Source organism: Lineus longissimus, chromosome 1 (assembly GCF_910592395.1).
Source record: "Lineus longissimus chromosome 1, tnLinLong1.2, whole genome shotgun sequence".
NCBI lineage: Eukaryota > Metazoa > Nemertea > Pilidiophora > Heteronemertea > Lineidae > Lineus > Lineus longissimus.
In genome coordinates, this window is record NC_088308.1 from 6,083,792 (window position 1) to 6,107,214 (window position 23,423).

Here is a 23,423-nt window from a genome sequence, read left to right on the forward strand (position 1 = left end):
TTCCATATGCTGCAAAATAGAATAAAAATGGTTCGACTTTGCGAAGTTCACTTCCGAAAATATCGAAAACTGGTGGATTACACCAAGTATGTTGGGATCAAAAAGTATCTAGACATGAGTAGATACGTCTACACACCACCGGTACCTGAAAAACTTGCAAATGCGGTCTCTGGCAAAGGGGATAGAGTCCAAGGTAACATGTCCTTCTTCTTGGGCCTTGCAATCTCTTTCTTGGCCTTGCCTATACACTGTGTATACAGTACTTTTCCACCATTTTTTATCACATTTCCACAGTCAAGTGCTGTTAATAACATTCTAATGCATCATTTATTTAACTTCGGGATATCATGCAGCTTATAGTGGGCAAGGGTTGTTGAAGAATTATTAATGCACTCGGCAAAGCCACCACGTCCACTCAGACCAGTGGCATGTTGCACCCATGTCAGCAATTAGCATGGTATGCATCAGCTCTACCTTATGTCTTCTTGTGTGGCCAAAACATCATGCACGTAACTGAAAAGATGGTGCTGAGAGCACTAGGAATTCTTGTCAAAATGTGTTTTGAGGAAAACCCCATGCCTAAATTATGTTAGTTTTCATAACTTCTTCTTTTTCAGGCAATCTATGCCTACAAGAACTCTCCCTGATGTTGGCATGTTGGAAAGATAATGACTATTCGGAGGTGCCATGTGCCAAGGAGACGCAAGCATTCGAAAAGTGCTGGCACACTGCTTTGGTGAGATGCTCGATACGACAGTTTTAATATATATCAAATCTTCCTTGACCAACAAGTAATATTCAAACCTACAATAAAAGTAGGGCCGAGGTGGGGCATTACTGACCCTGACAGGCTCATATTGCTAAGTTCGATATCCAATGTACTCTAATAGATAATGGAAAACTAAAAAATCTTTATTTTTCAAGCAAAAATGGCTTTCAGCAGGACTGACTGTGAATTCTCCAAACGGAATCATTGATAAATTATTTGCTGCAACTGTAAACACTTTCATCACAATTTGACAATTTGCTTTAATATTGCAGGTTGAGAAAGCGAGACGTCAAAAAATTAGTGAAGGAACCATTATAGGAAAAGGTCCAATGTCCTCAAAACAAGTGAACTCTTTATTAAAAAGATATCCGCAACCAAAAAGCTAGCAGTCTACCATCATGGGAGAAGTCTTGTTGAGTATGTTATGGTAAGTGACATGGTCAGCATGTGTTTCAACCTCCCTGGAGAATTTTGTCAAGCGGCAAGAGTTGATTATAATCTTAAATCTGTCAGGTTGTGAGCACCCTCTCCTCCCCCTCTCCGTGTGAGATTTAGTCTGCCCGGACTCCTTATGAGGCACTTGGGTACAAGGAATCTTGATTCAAGCCACATTCAGAGGACTGTGTGGAATACTTCCTTGACTTGAAACCTATGCTATTTTCCAGTTATGTGCAGTTCATCTGCAGATTTCTTACCGTCACCTTATGGGCTCACACAGATGTTTTGTTTTGCAGCATTCTACACCTGTCCTGAACTGGTCGAATAGGAAGTGGATGTTTTCAGAATGGATTTGCTATGTTCATGAAAGTGAGGTTGAAATGACAAATTCTGTTACTGGATGTTGATCTTCTGTGTTGTCTTCCAAGCTATCCTCGTATTTGGTCTTTGGATAGCTAGCTCCTACACTTACTTACTTACTAGAGTTCAGAGGGCAGATGTAAAAATGACATTTTTGTACAGTGTTTGGAGTTTGGATTTGAAGACATTTGGCTATGGTATGATGATGGCCTTCATCCATATATATGGATTTCTCTGTGAGAATATCATGTCTAGGGAAAATAAAGATTTTTGAAATAATCGTAGCTTTGACTCAGTGATATTCTGTTTGTAGAGTTATACAAAGTACATCCTGTGTACATAAGTATTGTTCCAGGCCCTACAAACATTCTTATGAAAACCAGTCCTGGCATTACTAGGACAACACACAGGCTCTACTTTCATCATCTTTTAATCCAGAATTATGGCAGCAAGTCCTGTAGGGCTTCGAACCCAAAGAAATACAGAGGACATTTCGTTTTCCAGGTCTGCTTTATGCAATAAGCTAATCAGTCCCATTCAGAAACATGCCAGTCTTAACATATTTTAAGACAACCTGCTGTTTAGAGTCCTTCTCGCTGCATCCACGAAAGCACCATGGCTGCCTTGAATTGTTCAAACAACATGTCCTGGAGCAGCAAGTTCGTCTTGTGGAAACGATGTCCTTGACAGACTTAGACAGCCTGTCGTCTTGGTCAGATTGTGACCACCTGTCTCGGAAATATGTGGCAACTTGTCTCGGGAGGAAGTAGTGCTCTCCAAGACGGTTTATGACAAGGTCTCCTTCTAAGACAGAATAAAGTATGAGAATCGGTCCGTCTTGAGGGGTTGTGACCACAACGTTTTTTATGTGACGACCTGGCTTGTCCTTGAGATAATCTGTCGAATCAAACTATTGTCACAACCACTGTCTTCTTCTATGTACCATCTGACCTTTTCACGAACCCCGTGACAAAAGCCTCTTTCTATTAGAAGTGTAGAAGTTTGAAATGTCCTAGAATGGAATGTCCGGGGAACAAAGGATATCGATTGACGGCAATGGCCTCTATATTTACCCTAATCCGTCAAAATACAATAGAATAGGCCAGGACACTTTTTCCAGGGGGACATATTCTGCTTCTACTCGGAAACTTAAAGAATACATTTTCTTACATAAACTCTTTTTCTGAGGGAGATGACGTATTTGCCTTTACGAGAACGATGATTAACAGTATAATTTGTCGGCGAAATCTATAGTTCGGTCCGACACAGAAACTGCTTTCGGTTGTTCAGGCTCAATTGTATTGATGTCTGTACAATCATGTATCATGATAATTTTTTCTACTTGGTACACATTTTTGTCCCAGCTATGATATTAGCTGCGGTAGTGTCATTGATAATAAACCATGTCTTTGAAGATAGGTTTTAGGACATAGTCAATTGAGACAAAAGTACCACAGAGCCCAAAAAAGTAAATGCTGTACCCTAAGTACTTGTCCCAGCTGATCAGCCCAGTTGATTGCGACAATGGTCTGTACGTGTTATTATCTGCCTTTGTATGTGTCTGTCAATGCAGGATACTTCTCATACCTACACTCTGAGCTATAGGCCTACCATCAGCATCAAGGTAAGATTATAAAGCTGAGCCCTTAGGAAAAATGTGTCGCAATTTCACCAAGGTAAATCCACAATTCACCATGGTAAACTGACAGCACCGCGTATATACTCCTCAACCGCTATACCGAACACAAATGTTGCGTCTGTGAGAGAGATGCTCTCACTCCAACAGACTCAACTGCATGACGCTTCGATATCAAATTCTTGAATCATGAAATACAAAATTCCTTCTATAGCAGAGACATCGATGTGATCAGTTCATGGTAGATTAACCTTGAAATTACGGCCTGAACGACCCATGGACAGTCACGACAAACCCTCACAGTGGTTTGGCGCCAGCAAATTCTGACAACAAATAAAACCTTATGCCAAATTAGACTTCAATTCAATGCTCAGGGCCTAAATTACCAACTTCGTCAAATGATTCGCTTCTGTCCATCATTATTGATATTTCCTTTCTTGTTGTGTGATGGGTTTTAAAGAGATGAGGGGTTGTCAGCGACACATGGTACTTTGGCAAACCATTATTAGCTGGTAACTGGTGATTGTGGCTTGGTGGTCGAGACAGTTTGTCTAGCCTTTACTCATCAAATGACACTTAATCATTAGGCAGCCCGTTTCTTGTTTCATAGGACAGTTAAGATAAACACGACACTCTTTCACTTTTCTGGGAACCTCCCGAGAGCAGAGTTGGACATTGTCACAACCAAGCATGGGACCGCTTTGACAGGGTTGTCCCGTTGCAGCAATCGACATGGCTTTTACGATGCGTGGCCAATTCATCATCTTTCTAAGTTTTCTCTGAGCTTCAGAGACGACTATTTTGGTTGTTGCCGGAGTAATCGAGCAAGGCATCATTTGGATATATCTGAATAACGTTCTAATCCCACTTCAAACACTGCATTTTGAATGTGTTGCTCCAGTTTTAGGCTTATTTGCTGTTGGTCAATAATGTTAAGGATGTTTCCAGCAGAGTGAGGATAAAGAGTCATGGATCATAACTTATCACCCGTTATGTTTCGATCAAAGTGCACGCACTTATCAATTCTGGTGTTATTGATTGTCGTGACTGAACAAGCAGTGTTTAACCATCGCTTCTCTCTCTCTGCCTCGCGAAAGAGAACCCTACCAAAAGGATTAGGATGGCCCAACCTGCGCATGCCGCAGAGATATCTCACCGTCGGCGACGTGAAATTAAAACACAGGCGGACGGAGGGGTGCTGTCGGCGGCACAGCAAAACAGTCCTCGCAGGATTCGGTAAGTAGACCTGTCTATTAGCTACCTGCTGCCGGTGAATTTCAAACCGCGCACGAGAAGCTGCGTGAGAAGGCGGGAACCTGTAGGCTAAACGGCATCTGTCTTGTGATTGAAAAGAAGGGAACGTAGATGGAGAAATTCAGTGTCAGATGAGCCATGTTTAAAACAAAGCAAATAACAACAAAGGTTATCTAGAAAATTCCGTTTATGCTATGATAGTCTTGCCTTCTTGGCATGACTTGTGGTTTTCAATATACTCCGCCTTCGATGACGAAGGAGTGAAAAATGCGTCATTGTGGGACAAGGCCAGGAGATATGAATGATATGAACATGATGAATGGTTGAGGAATAAAGCGCATTTTCGTCCTTCTGTTTCAGATGCGAGTGGTGTGCCTGTTACTCTGGATGTTGGTGCCTGTCGCAAGTCTTGCAATCCGCGGATGGCTAACATCGTCAGAGACAAGGTAAATGTGACATCCAAATTAAAGCTTGTTGCATATGAAAAAGGCGATACGGCAGAAAATGAGACGAAAAGATAATTCGGGTTAAAAATGGCGTTCTTTTTTCCAGCGTTCATCCTGTTCCCAATCAAGTCCCTGCGAGCCATCACGAGTTAGCCAAGAGGAATTCCATCTCGTAGGCGGACCAGTGAAATTCGAGGCCATCGATGAGTGCAAGTGTCGAAGGAAGTCGGGGTCATGCGAACGCATCTCGAAGGTCACTGTTTTCAGGCCGGGAACGCCGTATGAGACTGAGGTTGACGTGGGGGACTGCAGCGGGCAGTGCCGAAATGGTGAGTGTACGTTATAAGACTTCAACTGTGCTGGTAGATCGATAAGCACTTCCCTCCACAAGCGGATCGGAGCCTATTTCAATGCAATCGGCTTATTTGCTTGGTGGGAAAGCAAGTTTGTGTTTGGTCCTTTAAACACAAGATGGCGTAGGCCTGCGTATTACAGAAAGAATAACAATGTATCGATTTTGTGCCGTATTAGTTGGAAAAATTGAAGTAAAACATCGCAGTGGGAGTACCGACAGATGTATGGTCATCGGAAAGATAAATAATTTCAGGCTTCTCTTTGAAACGCTTATCTTTGAACTACGCCATCACCATCGTGCAGTCTGAGTCTTAGGCAGGCAGAGGCTTAGATGTCAAACTTCCTCAGTCTGTACCAGTGTAACAGTATATATTACCCTGGAAAAATGTCCTTGCCCTTAAATTTGTATTGACAAAAAATACCTCAGAGAGTAAAAGCGCATAATAAAATCCTTTGTCCCGGGGAAATTTTATCTAAAGGCATCGGAAATCGTTACACCAACCATTGACACTGAACAACCCACTTCTTCCCTTGTCTGTATTTTTGAAGATTCCCTAAAATCTGCAGTGCAAAAAGCTAATGATCTAATAATGGCGACCGGACGATCTTTATTATGACAATCATCATGATGCCATTTTTTAACCTTGGTTGCAGGCAATGGATGTAAGCCGCAAAGAAACCGCACAGTGACGGTGCCTGGTCCAAATGGTGAGTTGATTCTGCCCAGCGAAGCAGAAACTAAGGTTTAGCCAGCAGCCGTGAGAAAAAATATGGCGACTATTTAAATGAGGTTGATGATTGTGCGTTATCATCAACGCGTGAACATCTAATGACATCACAGCATGCAAGAACAACAAACTTCGACCAGAAATAGGCAGTTTTATGGCGATCACGCGTATACGGCATCTTGATCCTCAATGTATTGACATTGCTAAGCTTTACAGACACCGCGCGTCTGGGCGGAGGTAACGGAGGCAATACCGCTGAAAGTTCAGTATGACGTACGGCCGTCGAACTTCATGGTGTCAGTTGCTCGTCCCTTTGATGCCTTTGGTGCATGGAATAAATTTTGATGATCGGCGCGACCCTCTCTCGATTTGGTCGGCCGCTCAGTTCCTCGCGCAGTTCTCGGGTAACTTTAGGTTTGTTTAGTACCCAACTCACCAGTGCATAGTGGACCTGCGGCTGGTCACTTTGTGGTCATTCCTTCATGTCTCAGCTTCCCTCGGACCTTCGAAGGTTGTTGCTCCATTTTGTCTTTATTCGTGGTACATGTATATCATTTCATAGTGACTGATAACAAATATTCTTTTGCTATAAACTAGGTGCAGAATGCATTGAAGTTATTGAAGAATGTGCTTGTGCTTCCGAGTGTTACCGTATGTCAAAGACAGAAGTGTATCTCGAGACTGACCGGGACGGTAGAGAGACCACGAGGCGTATCGATGTCGGGCTTTGCACGGGAGACTGCGCAGAAGCGGAGACGTACCAGTGTGTCTTCAGGTATGTGGGGAATCATCATGGCACCAGCCGTTTTCAATACACTCTGCAACTCGATATCTTGCGTTAGATGTAGGAGTATCAAGAACCTGAATCTCAGGATTGCGGGGAATTAGTTTCATCAATTATTGCAAATCGACGTTCACTTCCGTCAATTGGAAAAAATCATCATTATCTTTGGTCGACGCGTGACCCCGTCCCCACCCAGACGTCCCCACCCAGATGAACATTTTTGGGTTCGTAATAATGTTGACAAACTTCCTTTCAATAATATTCACGACGTAAAAGAATGGTTTTGTATATTTTTAAACCCGATTCATTCCTTTTAGTGCAAATTTAAACAGAAACATCATTGCTATAATCGATAAAAAAAACGCATGTGGTTGACATGTGGTTATTTCAGACGACTGCATGCCCTCAGGCGAGCTAGTTTGGCGATTTTTTTGGTTTTTTTGCATCCTTAAAAACATTGCTGCATATTTAACAACACTTGAAGAAGTCTTTGAAATGATGGCAACTTAACAAAGATAATGCATTTTCTTCTGGTTTCTTGAATTCTCTTTCTCTAACCATGTGTTTCTCTAAATTGTCATCAATTAAAGAACATACATTCCTTCTTACTAAAAGCTTGTAAACGAGACATTTCCATTCAAAATGCATAATCAGTACAAAAGAAGACGTGAAAATCGCTTGTAGAATAATATACCAATTAGCTCTCTGATTGACAGTGACACCTTAAAAGAAAGAAATTAAAAAAATCCATTTGGTCCATTTGACAAGATGTGTTTAGCCAATAACTATCATTTCCTAGGGATTTCCGCCTATATAATTCATAAGGTTAGTTGGGATCTGATCCTGTAGAGTATGTTTTTAGGCGGTGTTATGACTATAAGATCTAAAAGGAATGGAATGGTAAAATAAGGGGCTTCCTCGGACAGGCATACTCGTTAACCTGTCCGGCTATAGAAAGGGTCGAATCATCTTCCCCGCCAATGAACTCTGATCCCCGCCCCCGGGTAAGTTGGCGGTAAAACACTGCCAAACGTTTATATTGAGGGAATCTTGACATAACGTGGCAATTCGGTGTTATATGGCGATTATTCAAACCAATTTTACTTTCTTGCTAAGCGTGAAATTGGTAAGATGACAGCAGAGAAAGCTTTGGAGCGAAGGAGTGGTAATTTGTACAATCATGAAAGGCTTTTAAAGGTCATTGTATTAACGTCGGTGCTCTATTAGATTATATCTCACACCCTTAAAGCCAAAAAATGACAAACACCTTTCCTGAGCAGGGTACCTGGTATTGTAATTTATATGTGAGGAATGGCAAATTCTATATAAAATAAGAAAACCGCACGAGTGGCTGATCCGGATATCCAGATTGCACGAGATGATTTCTACGGCCGGAAAGCTCGAGCCCGCAAGTCGAGAGCTTTCGGGCCGTAGAAAGAACTCAGATTGGCACAAACCCAAAAACTCAACCAAAAAAACCAGAATGCCAAACTGACAGCAAGCAGTACCGGTACCTCGGCAATTTTTCTTTCGTATTTCGTTGTTATTGAAAATCCGTCCGATAGAATATTAATTTGTCTTCTTCTTTCACTGATATTTTGTCTACCGAGAGTGTGTCTGCCTAATATTTGGCCTCACAGTGACACCATAAATTTATCTCGGCTACAAACCTTTTCAGGTCCAAGCCCATATCGGGAAGAGGGTCTCCTTGTCTGATGTCCCTGAAGAAACGGGCCACGTCATGTTTGCCGCTGACTTATACGACGCACGAGTTCGAGGGCGATGGGAAGAGAGGGAACAAGACGGTGTTGGCAATCCGGACGTGCGGATGTGCATGAATCAAAACGAACATTGGACACTCCTGTAATTAGGGAACTATTCTCGAAATGAGGTTCAAGAGGCTTTTATTTGGTGTAGAGAGATTCGTGAAACTCTGGGGTCGAAACTTTATGCATACTTCTGTTTCATCGAGTTGTACTTGGGGTTGATACTGTATGCAGACACAAATACTTCTGCTGGAGGCTTCATCCTTGTAACGGGAGTTGTATTTGGGTTGATGTTGTATGTACATACATGTATAGTTATGTTGAAGGTTTCGTCCTTGTAATACGAGATATATTTGGGGTTGATATTATGGCGCATACATCTCTGTTGGCTCCTGCCTATCAGTTTCCCTTGAAAGTGAATACGGACAAGAAGTGCTTTGAAAGACTATTAAGTGAGAAAATAGAAAGACAATAGCGAGTTGTGACTTGTAAATAGGACCTTCTGAATGAAGTCAACCTAATATACTGATAAACTGATATCTTCATTACTCTCATGCTCGTACTGATTAATTTCAATGATGTAGTTGGTCTAGATTTAAATAAAAGAATTAGTTTAAAACTGTATCCCGCTTTGGACCAGGCTTCATTGCAATATGGCAGTCTGCGCTCGAGGTTGATTATCAAGGTTGGTTGGTCCACATGACTGGCGAGGCAATGACCTTCCCCGGTAGCGCTCCTACGCAGTTCATTTCGTCATCCTGATCGTCCTCCCTCGTACCGGGCGACAGGTCCGCTGCATCCGGAGTGTATGCCCGGGTTGTTTCTCAAATGATGACAATGCACCGCTGAGAGAAATCATTGATTGCAGTGCACCTGTCATCCCAAAGCAATTCATTTCATTATTTCATTCAAATAGGTACGACCCGGTGTCGTTCGCACGGCACCCTAGGCTTCGAGCCCCTCCCATCTCGAAGACCCCTGACCTGGCAGGTGACCGCCATCCAACTTTTCTGCTTCGGCGCAAAAAAATCTCTCGAGAAATCAGTCTTGCTCTTAATATCAAGGCGATTTGTCGATATTTCTATGCTATTCGTGACCATTCTCCAAAATATTTGTGTTGGCTGAAAAAAAACTCTAAAAGTAACTTCAAAAATTCAAAACCCCTTATTTTTAAGAGTGCATATGGCATATTTCCCGATGCAGGTGCGATATTTCTCTACCCGCGAAGTAAACAATTGCGTTTCTTTTCTTGACATTTATTACTGCTCACGTTCAATATATACGTGATAATTCGCGATTAACCTTGCCATGAAATTTTTATTGACGTAGTATCGTCCATTCTGCCCAGCATGAACTTCGTGAGAGCCGATCGGTTTTCGGATCGTTCTCTTGTCCTGAGAATCTCTGCACAACATTTGTTTGATGCGACACGTTATCATCATGCTCTAGTTTCACCGATGTAAGACTGGTTAATTGACTACAAAATCAAAGCAAAGGCTAAGCCGGAACGTGACGTCATGAACATCGGACAACTTGGTGTCGTCAACCCATTGCCCTTCCAAATTGAACATGTTAAATAGCATTGAACGACAACGCAATAACTTTATATCGCATTGCATTGAACATTTAGAACTCGTCTTTCCGGCGGTGAGGAAACCACATAAATCTATCCCGGCCGGATTCCCATGCATATATACAGAATTCAAGTGACTGGCTCGAACAACCTAAAAACACGAACAAGATAAAGTAGTCCGGATTCCTATGACAACGGACTTTATCAGTCACCAAAAATTGAACAACGAGATGATGGCTAATACTGCCTGCACGTTTCAACAAAATTCAGTTGCGCGGGTCCCTAGATACATGTATAGTTTCATCCTGAAAAAAGCATTTTCCAGTGAAATGGTATAAAAGGCAAAAGATGGCATAAACAGGTAGGCAAAAGATGGCATAAACAGGTGTGCTATAGGATGGTGGCTTAAGGCGGATGTCCCCTTTGTGAACTATCGACTTCTTGACAAAAACTTAAAACTCGTCTAATTGGTTTATTATATCATTCGCAACGTGATTACTAGAAAGACCAGTAGGAGAAAATGAAACCGTGATTGGAGTTTTCACATTTTATTGCGCAGGTGGTTAGATGTGACAGCATGCGGATCCGGCTTTCAACAAATATATCTTTGAATTACGATTCATGATATTTCTATAGGCGGTACTTGAGTGTTCCATCATGCGTTCCCAGTCAAGTGGCCGGCAGAGGTTCCCATTCAGACTGAATCACTTGTTGACATTGGTAAATAAGGCCATAAAATTATGAAAGGGAGGTTCTTGTCTCCCTTAATGAAGAAGATTAAGTCGTCAAGAGGTGCTACTATTGGAGTGATAAAGCACACTGTCGGGGACATGACTTTTACAGCGGTCCAATGATGGGGGCGTGCTCATCGCGCTAAGAAGCTTCACTTTCGTCAAAACATTTATTATGCGCTTGATAACTGACACAACAGTGAACAAATATTTTGTGAGTATCAAGAGTTAACACGCAAAAATATGTGCACACCTGCGATTCATAATTCCGAGAGACCACGTGCGATAGTTTCTGGCGTGACATTCCTTGGTAGACGGGCCAAGGGATCGTGTTCGGATAGAATGACTTGAATATGGGCATGACAAATTGCGAAATTGGGAAATATAACAAAATGGCATTTCATTTTTTGGGCATATTTACTGACCTGAAGGCATCTACACGTGTTTGCCCAATCAAGTAATAGGCCTAGTTATGTATCGTTCAGAGGTATTATTCGAGAATTTATTGCTAGATACTATTAGTAAAGTATTCATTGGCTGCATTTGAGTATAGCTCAAAAAGGACACACAGGAGAACGTTGCCCAACTGCGGCACTATGTTATTGCGTTGAACATCAAACTCCTATAGTGTTATTGCATCGATAATCATCTGCTAACTTTATGGCATCGATGATCATCCGCTATTTCTATAGCATCGACCACCATTTGCAGATGTTTTGCCATTGGCCACCGTGCATGGTATTGTAGTATGGCATCGCTAATCATCTGCTAATGTTATGGTATCGACAATCATCTGCTAATGTTATGGCATCGACAATCATCTGCTAATGTTATGGCATCGACAATCATCTGCAAATGTTATGGCATCGCTAATCATCTGCTAATGTTATGGCATCGACAATCATCTGCTAATGTTATGGCATCGACAATCATCTGCTATTGCTAATGTTATGGCATCATTTGCTAATGTTATGGCATCGACAATCATCTGCTAATGTTATGGCATCGACAATCATCTGCTATTGCTAATGTTATGGCATCATTTGCTAATGTTATAGCATCGACAATCTTCTGCTAATGTTATGGCATCGACAATCATCTGCTATTGCTAATGTTATGGCATCATTTGCTAATGTTATGGCATCGACAATCTTCTGCCAATGTTACGGCATCGTCTGATTATGTGTTTATAGAGACAATTTTCTGATGATGCTACATGCTGCAAAATACTTGATATATTCAGTACATTTTAAACACTCTGTTGCCTGCATTGATGGTACCTTCTTTGTAATGCGTTCCGCACGGTACTCGCTGATAGCTGGTCTGATATTTTAGAGACCATTATCATTTGCCCCTATGCGACTATCATGATCTCGATTCCAAAGTCCCCCGCGGGACATTCCGAGAGAAATGTGGACCCCGTGCACAGAAAACGCATAGAAATGTCTTCAAAGTTCGCAACAGCCCATAATTAAGCTTTGAAAGGCGCACATGGTAGACTACCTCCTCGTTCTGGTTGGTTAATTTTAGGATAATAACGGGTGCAGGTGGCTGGATATTCTGTTAATGATTGAAAAATAGCAGTGCGTTTAATTGACGATAAAACTGAAAACACAACTCAAGTGATTTGCACAATGTGTGAAAATAGCACGTCCCGTAATCTCCTGACAAAACTATCGACGCAATCGTTGTTCATTCGCAGTGCGCGCAAGGAAGCCGACGACCAACTTGGGCCAGTATCGGAACTAAGACATTCTCTGCCAGGTTTAAGGGGATTTCGGGCCACGACCAGAGCTCAAGTAGATTAGGACGCACACGTGTGGGAGAGAGAAGAGGTGCACACCAGGGATGCTTCTTGATAGTCTTCTTCTTTAAGTCAATGGTCATTACATTTGTTAAGATCACCTCCTGTGGCTCTCTGTTCTTTTCTTGGTTACAGGCAGCCAGTTTACTCCATTGTCATTTGAATTGGCCAACGGTATATTAAGAAATTCGATTGCGGTCACCATTATTTAATGATACACCACAGGGAAGTTTTACACGGATGTATTGGAGCGGAGACAAGCTGATTCGAGGACTTGAGAAGTGAGAGATTTCAAGGGGGACAGTCAGGATATAGTCAGCGATGGGAAGTGGATGTAGGATACCAAGTATCCGTGGACTATGTTGGGCGTGTCTGGTGATGTTACAGTGTTTAGACGTGACTCTAGGAGTGGTGCTATACTCAACTCGCCGCGATGATCCGCTGGAAAGTGAGGCGATGAACAGACTCTCTCAAGTATTCGGCATGGAGAAGCCGCCCATTAAGTTCCATCACAGAGCACCGCCACAATACATGGTCGAACTGTTTAACTCTATTACTGATGACAGCGGGATTACTAAAACTAAGGGTCCATTTGATGCTGATGTAGTAAGAGGGTTCCCTGATAGAGGTAAGTAACACTAAGGCAGGATATGAGTCAATTTGCCATCTATCACCTCCCCGAAATAAAGTTGGCTGTACGATCTTGGAATGCTGATACTGTTGAGGGGGTTTCCAGAAGCTGACCTGTAAAGGTAAAGCAGTATTTTACCATCTACTACATGTAATATCTCAAATTCTTCATTTAACATAGTAATTCTGCGGTGGTTAAAGTTAGGCGATATAAGCCATTTTATCCTCTACATCAATCATCTCGGAATAGGCTTAAACATCCTTTGGATGCTCATGTGGCGAGGGGTTTCCCAGACAGAGATGTGCAGCACAGAGGCTATGCATTTTACCATCTCAATCATAGAAACCGTGTAGGATGGACACCCTGGGGTGTTAACTACTGCTCTCGATCTCGGAGGTCCAGACATTGGCCTCTAATTTCATTGAAACCCGAACAAAATATCAAACGGAAAATATGCATGGTTAGTATTGAAGTGCATAGGTGAGGTATGTAATTATGGATCAAGTTGGTATAGGTGGGCATATCTTTGGTTTAGCAATATAGTATGAAAGGAGAGCAGATAAGGATCTGTCCCGGAATGTTTCAACGCGTGCGTGAATGGTCCAGATCTTATCAAGAAACTATGAAAAGTTTGACAAACGGTGCCGATATAGTTCTCGCGGTGAGAGAATAAGAACGTTTGTTTGGACAATATTTACGGACGGATTCTACCGTCATCGAGGTTGGTCCGTCGTCCAATGGTAAGATATGAGCTGTCAAATGGTGCTTTGTAAAGCACTAGGGACAATTCTTACTCATCATATAGAGCCCTGCCTGCATGCTATGTGGTCACCTTTCTACCTCTGTAAAGAACCGGGCCAGCGTAAACGCCCGCAGAATACTCGAGGGAGATTCGAGTGGAATGCTCAAAAGAGACGTTTGTGTTTACAAATGAAGTAACACATGGAATGAGTGTCGTGTCTTATCATCTTGATCTCTTCCCTTTGAGAGAGTAACGGCTCACACTGGCCGGGATTCAATTCATGTCTGCGCAGATTATAATTGATAGCTATAGGAAGGGTAGGAAATCTGTGCAAGACACCAATCACTGCACCAACACACACATACAACTCTTTGACAGGAGACCAGAAACCATTTTAGATCAACCTCTTGATAAACCAATCCTTTTACATACTGGTGTTTGCAAACTTATGTCTTTGCTCCTGATTTATTGTGAATGGTGCCAAATATTGGGGATCTTAATCGTGTTTAACACGTATGTTAAACTTGTTTCGCATATATACTGGGAAAAGCCTCTGCGAAAAAAATAATATTCTCATTGAAGTTCTAGCCAGGAAAACATCTGTATTGACGATATAAGTTTTTCTTTTGATCACATATTATTGTTGAACTCGACTAAATCGAAGAAGCTGATAAAAAACCCGCCTTCGATAACAACATGAACGAAATATGAAAGAAAAGAACACTTTCGAATTTACGATTGTAGACATTTTTCGTAGGAATTAAATCATTGTTTATTGATAAGAGTTGCACTGAATAGGAAATGTGTTCCAGCAAAAAAATTATCGAATCAAGATATGGAAAGCAACGAGTAACGCAGTTAGATTAAAAGCTGTGTTTTTATTCTTTTGTTTTCCTCATGCATGTGCATGTATGCCACGACTGACGCTAAGTATTGAGTTCGGAGACATCATTTCCACTCTAATGTATTCGTCGCCTGTCCCTGAAACTGCTTCGATTCGAAGGGTAGAATGCACATGGCGTATACGACATCATTACTCAAGGATAGGTTGGAGGATCTCTCTTTGATATCAACCGGATACCAAATTCTGCATCAATTCGTCAATTCAGTATAGGCTTATCTATTTTGAATGACTAAGAATTTTAACCAGCTACTTTAGCATGTTTAGGTATAACTCGTGGGTTACATGTATATCTTCACAGCATTTATAGTACGCCGTTGCTGTATAGTGGGCATACAATGAAGGACAATATGAACTACAGAGAAAATCAACATTTGTTTACATTACAGAACTGTTTTTGCTAAATTTTCCGCCCCTAAAGATTCAGAAATATTTATTCAACATTTTAACTTTCATTATGTGCATCTATGAACCTGAAATCCCGTAAATACTGCCTAGTGCATTCCGGGAGTGCATTCTAGACATAATCATAATAGCTGGTTGTCTTATGGGTGGGATCCTAGTGCAATGATAAACAAAGTGAAAAATCAGATTCAATATACTTGTAGACCTTGAAAAAACACAAAACATGTACAATGTACGCATATTTTTCATTAACATCAGCCTCAGATACATGTAAGGACATACTGAAAAATACATTGCTGAGTTGTTTTACCTGATTTCTACCGGAAGAATATTAGAATCAAATATCTTTGATTTATTACCAGTCGAATTGCAATTTGATTCATAAAATGTATGAGATTGTTCCTTATACTGTTCAACTATTAATCAAATGAGCCGTAACTTTTTACGAAGAAGTCAGAAGAATATTATACATTCATCCAGTGAGCATCTTGTAAAAAAATCTGTGCAATGCATTTCTTAGTAAGATCAAGATAAAAATTTACCAAAGACATAATTTGATAAGGATCTCATAAAAGAAATCGGTAAGAGCTTTGAATAGAATTTACAAGTTACAAGCTATCTCTAAAGCAAAACACCACTTGTAAATTCTACCCACAATGTTTAAACTAGACCAGACGCAGGGGGCGGTGCTGGCTGGGGGAGATGTATTATATCGAACAAGAAAGGAAGGTGGCGTGTAAGGAAAAGGAGGTCAGCTGTTTACATTGATGAACTCCTGGCTGAACCTTAGAAAGTAAAGGTCACAGCTATAGCTGGTATCAGAGGCAAATGATGACACCCTAATGGGAGCTACAGCATGCTTCTTTAAGATGTGCGGTGTTCGACATTGTGTGGGCCACTTATATCGTTTGCCGTCACATCTTGAGATTGTTTTTTTTATACAAATTCAGCACACGATATAATAGCCATGAGTAACACTTTACAATGCCTCTCCACAATATGATGAATAACAGTTCCTTTAGTTGAGAATAGTCAAGAGCCACAATTCAATGCTTTCGACAAGACGATACAACTCCGTCGATTTAGATTGAAATTTATCGTAGTAGCCTGGGGCTGGTTAGTCAAGTGATACATGACGTTTGAGATTGGTCTTGGTGTACGAACATCTACATAGCATACATAGTATTGTATTGTACATTTACACATGCATTTACATACATTAGAATTGTACTACAATACACCCACTTTTTGAAAAGTCTTTTTTTCTCGAAATCACACTCAATTAGAATATAAAAACCACAAATTGAAAATGGGCAACCAAAAGGAAATTACGCGGCAACGGATCAGTTGTTATTTGATTAGCTGGTTCGTTCATATCTCCGTTGACTGGTGACAAATTATATAACCTTTGCTATGTTGAAATGAAAGTAAAATGGCCTGGAGTGTCTCCTGTCTGTCAGTAAATTCGTAAAATGTACGTAGTATGTATGTAGTATTTGATGACTGAATTCATCGTTTGTACAATAAAAATACAAGTGTCTGATCTGTTGGCTGAATTCGCCGTCCACGAATCCTGTTGGCTGATAAGTTCATCATTTGTACAATAATAAAGCCAACGAATATGCTGGCTAAATTTATCGTTTGTGAGATAGAATTATCGAGTCTCTATTGGCTGAGTTTGTTTTTCGACTTGATACTTGATGAAAACGATGTTTGGGTCGTTTTGTTTGTGTTTTTTCTGTTGAGAACGGCAGATGAGTTGACGTGTTTCGGAAAGTACATGTCATTTCATTCCAAATTTGCGGTAAATGCGCAAGTCAAAATCAAACGACAAAAGGCGTTTTGTCTGCTTCTGTATTGTCGCAGAATTTTTTAGAATTTTATTGACCTGTTGACAAGTTTTGTGTTTCTCTGGGAAAATCGCTGACAATCACATTTTTCTTGGCCCTTCAAAAAATTTCAAGTTCTAGGCTAATTTGCAGGAATTGCCACACTAATAGGCTAAGGAGCATATCTCTCACAAGATTTCTTTGAATCCGTTTAATCCAACATAAGTGTGTATTATCAGGTAAAACCACAAACAAATTTGATTTTAAATTGTTATTATCTTGAGGTGTGATTATAACACCAAAGGGCCTCTCCATGACAAAGACAGCAGTAACCCATACGGCACTGAAGTGTTGGCAATTCTGTCGGGTCCCCTACTCGCCACGGGGCATGAAGGTCTGTAAAGGCACTGTTAGCACAGGTGCAAGAAGGCTCTCTAATCATTGATAAAATAAACTGATTTTAAATTGTTCAAGTGCAGGTGGGCAATTGAGCGATTTTAATCCAACCGAAGTTAAATTTACTCGGACAAATGTCGACTTGATTGCCGTTTGTTCGGCTGTTTCTTTGAACGTCTTCTGAAGGTTGCCGATCTCGACTACCTTGCATAGACCTGTACCACATAGTTTCACGGCAAAAAGCCTGTATTTTCACTGCTGCAGGTTTGCTACACTTTAAAATCGTACATACATGCACTTTTAGAAATAAAGCTAGCTTTTGAAAACCTTTAATGGTTGTTCGGCCGGCACAAATAAAAGAAACCTCGGAGATTTTTCAGCGGAAGGAAAAACCCTTCTTACAGCGTTTCCAAAATTTCAAAAAACCATTAGACATGCCACTTATCAACTGAAATGTAAAATGGCGTTCACGAACATTCGTGATTCGCGAAAATTAAAATCGCAAAAGGTTGCTCAAACCAAAGAAAGGAATTACAATGTACGTGATCCGCCAAAATAAAACAAATCGTGATTTGTTACTTCTGAGGGTTCACAAAAATAAACGGCGCAGAAGTTGTAGTTTACTGCAATAACACCTAATTGAATAACAATCCAACAATATTCTAATAAGTCGCTTCTTGTTTCTCTTTCCAGCAAGAAGACAGCAAATGCATTTTTATTACAACGTATCCTACATTAAAAATACTGAGAAAATCTTAGAAGCAGAGTTCCATTTATTCAAAATGCGTCCTCGGCATTCCGACCAAATGTGGAAGAATTTAAGTTTGAAGGATAGGCGGTCACTTCACATTATAGAGGTAAGAGTCAAAAAGGGATTATTACATTCGTGGACAGGATTCAAAAAGACTGGTCGTCATTTTTAACCTGTTTGAGGATAATTTTTTGAAGACGATTTGTAATGGGGTAGAATGGTCACAACTCGCAAGCTGCACAATCATGCTTTCGTTGACCCGAAAGCAAAAAATGGTTTCAGTCGTAACTGATTTCTCATCTCGCTGATTGGCTGCCTGGAAATGACGTCATCGAATAATTACTTGATGCTGTGACCAAGTCAAAGTCAAAGTCGCGAGAGCGTCAACGAGTAACTTATTCATATTTTTCGGAATTGATTAATTCTCCGCCTGAAATAAATGTGCATGTATCCAGTGCTTACTTTGGGAACATTCATGAAGAACATGGATCGAAATTAAATAAAAATTTAAAATTGATGACCGGATTTTGCCAACATTCTTTTAAGTGTACATGCTTCGAAACAGGCAAGTTTCCGACTAAGAGTCTGCAACTGAATTTCCTTCCAGAATCTTATCTAAAAATGCTTGCCAAATGTTGTCTGGTCCCTCTGCGATGAGACATAAATCAGTCTGATAACCATGATGATGAGCTCCTAACTTCACTCGTGCGTCTGAGCCCAATTATGGTCATGGATATTAAACAAAATACCGATAAATTCACTCTCTTGGAAGCTTAAATCAATTTCCAGACATAAAGCGAGGATTAAGCAACAGGTTGATCGATGATAACTGCTCTTCGGACCATTAGCTGTCTTTAAATATGAAGTGAGACATGGTGAAATTAAGACTTGCGGCAAATGACCATGTTCTTTTATGGTTTTATAACTTCGATCCCATCATGGTATAGTTGTAGTGGGGTGGATTGATGTCAATGGAGGTAGTGGTGGTGGTATGGGGAGTCAACCTGGCAGACTGAGAATATTGCCAATGCTCTTTATTCCAGTTAACCGTTGAAAGATTTCTACCATCACAATAAATTTTCGAGTTCTATTCAGTTTTGTTTTCATACACATGCGTGTATCAAAAACATATCGAAATAAACTGACAAAAAGAGTTGTTTTCGATCGTTTCACCTTATGGTAATCAACAAAACACGATGATGTGGGAAAAATTCTTCTGGGGATGAAGAATACGGTTTCACGGAGAAAAATGATTTAAGAAAAAATTGCATTGAAAAGAATGAGTTTTCCTTTTATAAACAAATAGAAAAAACCCTAAATAAGATAGAAAGAAACTCATGTCTGTTATGGGCCACCGTACGAAACCCTCGTAATACAAACGTCGATCTTTTCAGATTCGGATCTACCAGGTGAAGGACCCGTACAACATGTATCCTCCACAAGGCTTGAAGTTACTCGACTCTCGCCGAATAGGGACGCACTCTCACGGGTGGGAGGTATTCTCCGTCAAGCCTGCAATAGACGACTGGGTGAATGATAGCTCAACGAATTACGGTAATAATCATGTATCATTCAGCCCACGACCAAATAACTACTTTTTTCCTTCCTTAGAGAATAAGAAAGAAAATAATGATGATAAAGCAAAAAAATTACTAGGAAATCGCTTCAGGTCTTTTGATATAAGATATAGCCTAACTTATAAGTAATCCGATAAAATGTAAGCTAATGCGAAGATTCTACTTTGGAAGTTAGCTGCTGTCTTTATGATTAGAAGAAAACAAAGTAATGTCGTCCGAGTTCCTTACAAACATTCTGCTGTTAAGGTTTCATGATATCATTGGCGCAAGGTGACTGGTACCGGCCACTTTGCCTCTTCTTCGTCTTTTCAATGCGTTCGCTAGACATAGGCAGGTTTCCCAAGCCTTACGAAGAGCTATACGAACGACTATGTACGCTGCTGGTACACTATTTCATTGACGAATTTTTCGGAAACTTCACCAGATTCCACCTGAAACTAAGCACAAGCCATACTTTATTGCTGCATGGCAAAGGCCCACCATCAAAGTGGCAACCACACAAAAGTTCTCAAAGTATTCAACATGGCGATCTGAACCTTGTGTGATTATTATTATTATTACCTCGCACTTTTTTATTCGTACTTCATCATTCGTACGGATTGCGAAACCTGCTTATTGCCACTTTGACTTATCATCATACTGCACAATCTGTGATGTGTTACTTCAGGTTTCCTTGTGACGGCAACCACATTATCGGGTTTCCCTGTAAATGGAACCTTGGTGCGGTTCGCCCAGAGGTTTGAGCATCATGACAGTAAGCAGCCCGTGCTGGTCGCCTTCACTGATGATGGCAGAAGGACACAGCATAGGAACTATATTAACCCTGCGGATAACGGTAAGTTCATCTAGGAATCCCATTCACAACGTTCCCAACTAGTATTTAAAAGGCTTCCAGTATATAATATACAGCCAATAAGATGCGTCTGATCCTGCATCACCGGTGCCTTCTTCAAAATTGAACCAATCACATGGGGGCAACGTACAGATCGTCCTTTTCTCTTTCAGATTTCGTTAGACTAGATTACGAATATCGGACTAAAGACCCGAACAGGCACCGAAACATGTATAACCATCAGTATGCTCATAGGATAAAGATGTTAAACGAACGATACAGAACAGAATATGAACAGCGGCTCCGTGAACTACAAGAGCAGCCACAAGCTGCACCAAGGGACCAAACGCATTCGAGGTCAAGGTCAAAGCGATCCGCGGATTACTACAAGTTCAGACGTCACAGGAAGCAGGTCTGTGCGCGTCAGGAAATGTACGTGGACTTTGAGAAAATTGGTTGGTCTGGGTGGATTATTTCACCGAAAGGTTACAATGCTTACCACTGCAAGGGCGAATGTCCCTTCCCTCTTGGACAGAATCAGAAGCCAACGAACCACGCCACAGTGCAGAGTATTGTGCACGCGTTACGGATTGGCACTGACATTACGACGCCGTGCTGCGTCCCAAATAAACTTTATTCAATAAGCTTGTTGTATTTCGATGATGACGAGAATGTTATATTAAAACAATATGACGAAATGGTTGCTGCTAGCTGCGGGTGCCATTGATCGAAGGGAATGAAGTGTTGGGAAGAAATGATGAAGAAGATACGTGCCAGGTCTGGCCCTTTCGTAGGTCCTACTCGTCACGACGGCACGACGGAGCTAGTGGTCCTCTCACAGGATACTAATACATTTGAATAAAAACCTTCGTCAGTTCATGTCGCCTCTCGAAGACAGTTGACAGGCAGAGAGTGTTGTGTACGCACTATCACCTAGAATGCAGTTGACTGAAAGCTTGCGCCATAGAAGTGACAACTGTATCGATTGATTGACAATGGATGGAAACTAGTTGTGACATATGATTTCTAATTCTTCGGTGTCATGTATACTATTATGTACGAGAGCATTTCCGTTTTAGATGCCAGTTTTTGTTTATCTCAAGATATGAACATACCGTTTCGACCATGTCACCTCACGAAGGTCGCCTGTCGCTTCGTTTAACCAGAGTCTTTCAGTAATATTATGACTGAAAGACTCTTGTTTAACAGATAATTTGGTCCACTGCTTCATAAGTTTCAACAACTTCCAGGCCTGAAGTGTGGAAGTTATTAAATGTCGGTGTCAATGACAATATCTGAGCAGTCAGGCCAAACTCCAACAGAGGAAATCCACTGAATTGTCGTGTAATCCAGAATTCGGATACCCAAATCTCAGAAAATATCCGTACCGTTTTGCTGGCGAGTTGCTGGCCAACTATCATTCATTCTATTCAATTTCTCTCTTGGTCACAAGTGATAGATATGGTCAAAATGGCATCAGCCCTCTACATTTTGTAGAATTAAGAAATTTAATGACTTCGACATCTTTTGTTCTGAGCAGATATCTTTCATTCTCTTCTGTGCCCTATTATGTAACGTGGAGTGGCGTTTGTAGTCTGGGTTTGCAGTGGGTCGATCATCAAAAGTTAGTACATGTATTATACATGAACAGTTTTGGGGACACGTCGAAATGTTGTACAATATGGAAGGATAGGATTTTATGAACGACGTGCTGTAGATATATGTATGTAAATGCTTTTGGTGTAAACATTAAATGTAAAATGATGAGGAAATACAATTCGTGCGTTTTTATTGCTACTTGACCTATAATATTTAGTTTTTCGTTTATATCTCTGGTGTTATTTTATTTCATCTCAAGGCCATGAATGTTACATTATTCCCGATACACAAGTAATAGCATTCCGCGATGATGAGGTCACTGCAGCTGCTGCCCTCTATTTCCCCATCGCTGAATTACAGGCAATGTCGGACAAACATGCGGTTTCGTAATGGATTCAGGCTTTCTAACTAGGGCAGTTAGATTCAATCTGGCACATGTCCGAGTGTTGGAAATACTACATAATTGTTCTGAATATTTCTCTCTCTGACTCTATGGTATCATTCATGCTAAAACAATGCAGGGTCAAAGATAATTGACTTTGAAATAAGCTCAAATGCGTAAAAATAAGTGTCGATGTCCGACTGTCACGTGACTAAAACGTCATCAATATCTTATGCAAATGACCTTGTGAGCTATAAATAGTAACTTCGCGGAATGCTATTTCGAAATGAGACGCCAGACACTCGCTGAATTGAAAGCATTTTATTTCCTCAGGGTAACCCCGGGCTACGTGTAGATAACGTAAAACTGCCTTTCCACGTTGAACATGGTCTCCCCCTCGTGGTACACTTGTAACCAGCTTGGCCGAATGACTGTAAGAACCCTATCATCATGATGTTCTTTAAGTCGTTACTAGATGGCAGATGGCCAGCAGTGACGCCACTTGTGTGTATATATATGGTGAACGCACGAAGAACATTACCACCTCCATCACAAACTCACTACATGCAAAAAGTTATACACCTGGCGTCCGCTCATACTGAACTTCCAGCGGTATTGCCTCCGTAGCCTCCGCAAGAACATTGAGGGTCATGATCATTGCATGTTGCAGACAACTTTGCCTGAATCAAATCTGCTTTCAACACACGTATGATATATTGATAATCCCGGTGGATT

The 23,423-nt window shown here is 41.0% G+C and overlaps 3 protein-coding genes across 3 annotated transcripts; all 3 read left to right on the forward strand.

The window, feature by feature from the left end:
* The first annotated feature begins 17 nt into the window (after nucleotides 1-17).
* LOC135498475 (small ribosomal subunit protein mS37-like) lies at nucleotides 18-1,820 on the forward strand. The gene is made up of 4 exons (XM_064788784.1): nucleotides 18-193; nucleotides 618-736; nucleotides 1,042-1,196; nucleotides 1,504-1,820. Exons 1-3 carry the CDS (start codon nucleotides 28-30, stop codon nucleotides 1,153-1,155), a joined length of 399 nt encoding a protein of 132 aa, XP_064644854.1. The 5' UTR covers nucleotides 18-27; the 3' UTR covers nucleotides 1,156-1,196; nucleotides 1,504-1,820.
* A 2,519-nt stretch (nucleotides 1,821-4,339) lies between these two features.
* Nucleotides 4,340-9,129, forward strand: LOC135496882 (uncharacterized). The gene is made up of 6 exons (XM_064786453.1): nucleotides 4,340-4,439; nucleotides 4,818-4,903; nucleotides 5,010-5,232; nucleotides 5,912-5,965; nucleotides 6,583-6,760; nucleotides 8,448-9,129. The coding sequence occupies exons 1-6, from the start codon at nucleotides 4,340-4,342 to the stop codon at nucleotides 8,605-8,607; spliced, it is 801 nt and encodes a 266-aa protein (XP_064642523.1). The 3' UTR covers nucleotides 8,608-9,129.
* Nucleotides 9,130-12,367: 3,238 nt separating this feature from the next.
* LOC135486882 (bone morphogenetic protein 7-like) lies at nucleotides 12,368-22,484 on the forward strand. Its single transcript, XM_064770019.1, has 5 exons — nucleotides 12,368-13,271; nucleotides 18,241-18,404; nucleotides 19,693-19,852; nucleotides 20,543-20,710; nucleotides 20,881-22,484. Exons 1-5 carry the CDS (start codon nucleotides 12,965-12,967, stop codon nucleotides 21,432-21,434), a joined length of 1,353 nt encoding a protein of 450 aa, XP_064626089.1. The 5' UTR covers nucleotides 12,368-12,964; the 3' UTR covers nucleotides 21,435-22,484.
* Nucleotides 22,485-23,423: the final 939 nt, after the last annotated feature.

What these genes read in the sequence shown, in the direction of transcription:
- LOC135498475 (XM_064788784.1), top strand. Translation starts at nt 28, where the DNA reads ATGGTTCGACTTTGCGAAGTTCACTTCCGAAAATATCGAAAACTGGTG. An exon ending in CAAAGGGGATAGAGTCCAAG is followed by an intron (nt 194 to 617) that starts GTAACATGTCCT and finishes CTTCTTTTTCAG; the next exon opens with GCAATCTATGCCTACAAGAA. An exon ending in AGTGCTGGCACACTGCTTTG is followed by an intron (nt 737 to 1,041) that starts GTGAGATGCTCG and finishes TTAATATTGCAG; the next exon opens with GTTGAGAAAGCGAGACGTCA.
- LOC135496882 (XM_064786453.1), top strand. Translation starts at nt 4,340, where the DNA reads ATGCCGCAGAGATATCTCACCGTCGGCGACGTGAAATTAAAACACAGG. An exon ending in CAGCGGGCAGTGCCGAAATG is followed by an intron (nt 5,233 to 5,911) that starts GTGAGTGTACGT and finishes CCTTGGTTGCAG; the next exon opens with GCAATGGATGTAAGCCGCAA. An exon ending in GACGGTGCCTGGTCCAAATG is followed by an intron (nt 5,966 to 6,582) that starts GTGAGTTGATTC and finishes GCTATAAACTAG; the next exon opens with GTGCAGAATGCATTGAAGTT.
- LOC135486882 (XM_064770019.1), top strand. Translation starts at nt 12,965, where the DNA reads ATGGGAAGTGGATGTAGGATACCAAGTATCCGTGGACTATGTTGGGCG. An exon ending in AAGAGGGTTCCCTGATAGAG is followed by an intron (nt 13,272 to 18,240) that starts GTAAGTAACACT and finishes TTCTCTTTCCAG; the next exon opens with CAAGAAGACAGCAAATGCAT. An exon ending in GGTCACTTCACATTATAGAG is followed by an intron (nt 18,405 to 19,692) that starts GTAAGAGTCAAA and finishes CGATCTTTTCAG; the next exon opens with ATTCGGATCTACCAGGTGAA.